The 3,617-nt window shown below is 39.8% G+C and overlaps 1 protein-coding gene across 1 annotated transcript; it reads right to left on the reverse strand.

Annotated features, from left to right (window-relative positions):
- Positions 1–1,688: 1,688 nt before the first annotated feature.
- On the reverse strand, positions 1,689–3,617 carry LOC112803456 (uncharacterized). Its single transcript, XM_025846950.1, has 7 exons — positions 3,492–3,617; positions 3,025–3,088; positions 2,842–2,929; positions 2,636–2,720; positions 2,368–2,424; positions 2,046–2,159; positions 1,689–1,721 (listed from the first exon to the last, which is right to left on the reverse strand). Exons 1-7 carry the CDS (start codon positions 3,615–3,617, stop codon positions 1,689–1,691), a joined length of 567 nt encoding a protein of 188 aa, XP_025702735.1.

Genomic DNA, 3,617 nt, shown 5'->3' on the forward strand with positions numbered 1-3,617 from the left:
TCCGTGGCAGGACTTCTGCCGGACAATTTCATGCTGCCGTCTGCTGTCAAGGCCTGCGCTGGTTTACGGAGGTGAAGCTCGAGAAAGCGCTTCACGCGCTTGCTTTGAAACTGGAACTGTGCTCTAATTCTTTTGTGGAAAATGCACTTATTGCTATGTATCGTAAATGTGGGTTTGTGGAGAGTGCGTTCAAGGTGTTTGAGAAAATGCCTAAAAAAAACTTGATTTCATGGAACTCGATTATGCTTGTGTGCTCAGAGAATGGGCCTTTTGATGAGATTTGTGGTCTATTTAAAGAGCTTTTGTTGAATGGTGATGGTGATGAAGGCTGGTTCCTAATGTTGCTACTGTGATCACAATGGTTCCTGTGGTGGCTGCAATGGGTGAAGTGAATTTGGGGATGCTGCTTCATGGTTTGGCTTTGAAATTGAGTTTTTGAAATTGGAACACTCATCGGAGGGAGGGAGAGGGAGAGGGAGAGGGAGAGGGAGAGGGAGAGGGAGAGAGAGAGAGAGAGAGAGAGAGAGAGAGAGAGAGAGATGGTGGCGATGGTGGAGAGAAGGGTAATTTGGGATTTTTGAATAGTTTTTTAGGGTTTGGATATTTCTGTCACACGAAACCCATTTTTTATGGGTACAATGGTCGCTTTCTTATTTGATGGGTACATTTATCAACATTTGTATCTATTATGGGTACACATGATAGTTTATTCAACGGTGAATTCTATCATGTAGAAGAGAGATTCTTTCTATATGTGTAGAAATTTGTTGTCCTTCTCCTAGTAGAACAAGTGTCTAGAAAGAGGGTGTAATTAAAGCTATAGTGAAAGACAAAAACTGATCTTGGTGCAGGGTGTGGACGCCACTACAGTAGATGAATTAAAATATTTAATAATGTAAAGTTGATTAGTTATTAATTATAAATGATAATGATAGGCTGGTATTTTTTTTTAATGGATTTAAGTTTTTGGGCCCAGCCATTTTTTTCCTGGATTTAGGTCTTAATTGAATTTTTTTATGAAAAACGAAAATAATAAACATAATATCTTATGGATTTGGGTTATTTGATTTTTTTTTTGTTTGGGTCTTAATTGATTTTTTTTTGTGTAGATGTAGGTGTTGATTGTTTTTTTTATGAAAAGTGGACAAATTTTTTTGTCATAAAAAATGGATTAAAGGACATTTTTGTCCCTGGCCTTTTTTTTGCGGACATTTTAGTCCTCAAGCAATGGAAAATACATTAAAGTCCCTGACCCCTGAAAAACGTGGACATTTATGCCCTTCCGTTGAATTCAGCCGTTTGCACTGGACGGAAAAGGTTGATCTGGCAGAGGTGGCGCTGAAGTGGCACGTAACGGAGGCCAGGTGGCATGGAGCATTTCGTAACAGGACATACAAGTCCTTGGAGACGAAAACGACGCCGTTTTTGTATCCTCCCCCATTCTTTCAAATTTCTCTACCCTTTTCTTCTTCCTTCATCCCTTTTCCCTTTCATTCTTCTTCCTTGCCCCTGCCTCCATCACTGCCGCACAGCCGCGCCTCCGTCAGCCACCATCAATGCCGGCGACCTCCTCCTTCCTCTCTTTTTGCATCTTCTTCCCTTTCTCACTCCCTTACTCCCATTAGTCTCTCTCTTCTCACCCTAACTTCCACCCACCGTTCATCCGCGACAACCTTCTCGGCGACCCACTACCGCTGCGCCGCTGCCTCTCTGCACTCAAGCTGAAATAAGTAAATGCACACCCCATTAAAGTGTGCAGATTTTTCTACACCAGATAGTGTGAACTAAATTTTACTAAAGCATACTAGACTGTGACAGAAGGACAACAAAATTTTGAAAGATATGATTTAAAGACTAATCTCATATTCATGGTCTTAATTTGGAACTACACACTTGAACCCACTAAAAACATGAATAAGGAGATAAGGTAATAAGTTGAAGCACATATTAATGGTCTATAGAATACTGAGAGATGAATGGTGTCAGGATTGCATATATATGTATAAAATCAGTATCCGACAGAGTCAATGCAGATTCAGACTTACCATGCTTGGATCTTCACTTCCTTGTGGCATGTCAGTTTCGATATTGAGGTGGTTCAACTCCAAATTAAACTTCATGTTAGCTAGAGTTGATAAGTCACCATCACTTAATATCACCTGTTGACCAAAAACATGTCTCATGTTGACTAAATTTGACTGGTAAATCATAACCTAGGATTACCAATGTAAAAATTTATCACATATTGCTTGTTAAAATTAAACTCTGTTAAGAATGAAAGAAAACATTGTTCGAAAAACAAAAATGCAAGCATTTGTATTCAGTATTCATGGATGAGTCATCAATTAAAGATTGGTTTTGGTGTACCTTGGAAGCTTTCATATGTGCAAGACATAATCCAACTAAGCCAACCCCTGAGCCAATCTGTTTCAAATTTTGAGGAAGTAAGACTCGGTGCAAGACAATGATCACATTTGAAAGCCTATATAGCTATCTTAAGGAAAGAAATGAAATTATCAAAATTTATAAACAGAAGGTGAAAATTCCAACAATGCAAAGGACTATACATGATCAGAAAACATCAAAGTTGTTTCTAAATTCAACAAAATTGTAGTGTATATATAATATAACTGACCTCAAAGCAAAATTTATTAGAAAACAACTTTGGATGAGAAAGTATTAACTCGGATAGAAACAAACTTGATGGCCATATGGAACACCTGTACAACCAAACCAGCACCAAACTTTACAAAGTTAATGGCAGTTATATAAATAGACCATGACCATCCATGAAATATTGCAGTTGATATTAAAGGTCTTTTACCACAAGTATGAGCTTACCCTGTATCACCTTCAAGCATATTAACAGAACACTGTAAGGTAAACACCAACACCCTTGAGTGCTGCTTGCTTTGTAGTTCAGAACAACCTATAGATAGATACCAGTAGCCAAACAAATATAAGCTAAATTAAATAACATCATATAAGAATCATTGGAGAAACATGACCTTAATTATGACTTACCATCAGGAAAAATATACGAAATTCTTTTGCAGACTCTTGTATCTCTTTTGCAAAAACTATCATCCTAACAAAAAAGATAATGAAAGGAAAATCCCTCGAGATTTGAGACTAATTTTTGCAGAGAGGCGGCGGCGTGGCGGTAGTGGGTCGCTGAGAAGGTTGTCGCGGACGAACGATGGGTGGAAGGAGGGTGAGAAGAGAGAGAGACTAATGGGAGTAAGGGAGTGAGAAGGGAAGAAGACGCGAAAAGAGAGGAAGGAGGAGGCCGCCGGCGTTGATGGTGGTTGACAGAGGCGCAGCTGTACGGCATTGATGGAGGTAGGGGCGAGGAAGAAGAATGGAAGGGAAAAGGGACGAAGGAAGAAGAAAAGGGTAGGGAAATCTGAAAGAATGGGGGAGGATACAAAAACGGCGTCGTTTTCGTCTCCAGGGACTTATATGTCCTGTTACGAAATGCTCCATGCCACCTGGCCTCCGTTACGTGCCACCTCTGCCAGCTCAGCCTTTTTCGTCCAGTGCAAACGGCTGAATTCAACGGAAGAACATAAATGTCCACGTTTTTCAGGGGTCAGGGACTTTAATGTATTTTCCAT

This window comes from Arachis hypogaea, chromosome 5 (assembly GCF_003086295.3).
Source record: "Arachis hypogaea cultivar Tifrunner chromosome 5, arahy.Tifrunner.gnm2.J5K5, whole genome shotgun sequence".
Taxonomy (NCBI): Eukaryota; Viridiplantae; Streptophyta; class Magnoliopsida; order Fabales; family Fabaceae; genus Arachis; species Arachis hypogaea.

What these genes read in the sequence shown, in the direction of transcription:
- LOC112803456 (XM_025846950.1), bottom strand. Translation starts at nt 3,617, where the DNA reads ATGGAAAATACATTAAAGTCCCTGACCCCTGAAAAACGTGGACATTTA. An exon ending in TTCGTATATTTTTCCTGATG is followed by an intron (nt 2,930 to 3,024) that starts GTAAGTCATAAT and finishes ATCTATCTATAG; the next exon opens with GTTGTTCTGAACTACAAAGC. An exon ending in GAAGTGAAGATCCAAGCATG is followed by an intron (nt 1,722 to 2,045) that starts GTAAGTCTGAAT and finishes TACTTATTTCAG; the next exon opens with CTTGAGTGCAGAGAGGCAGC.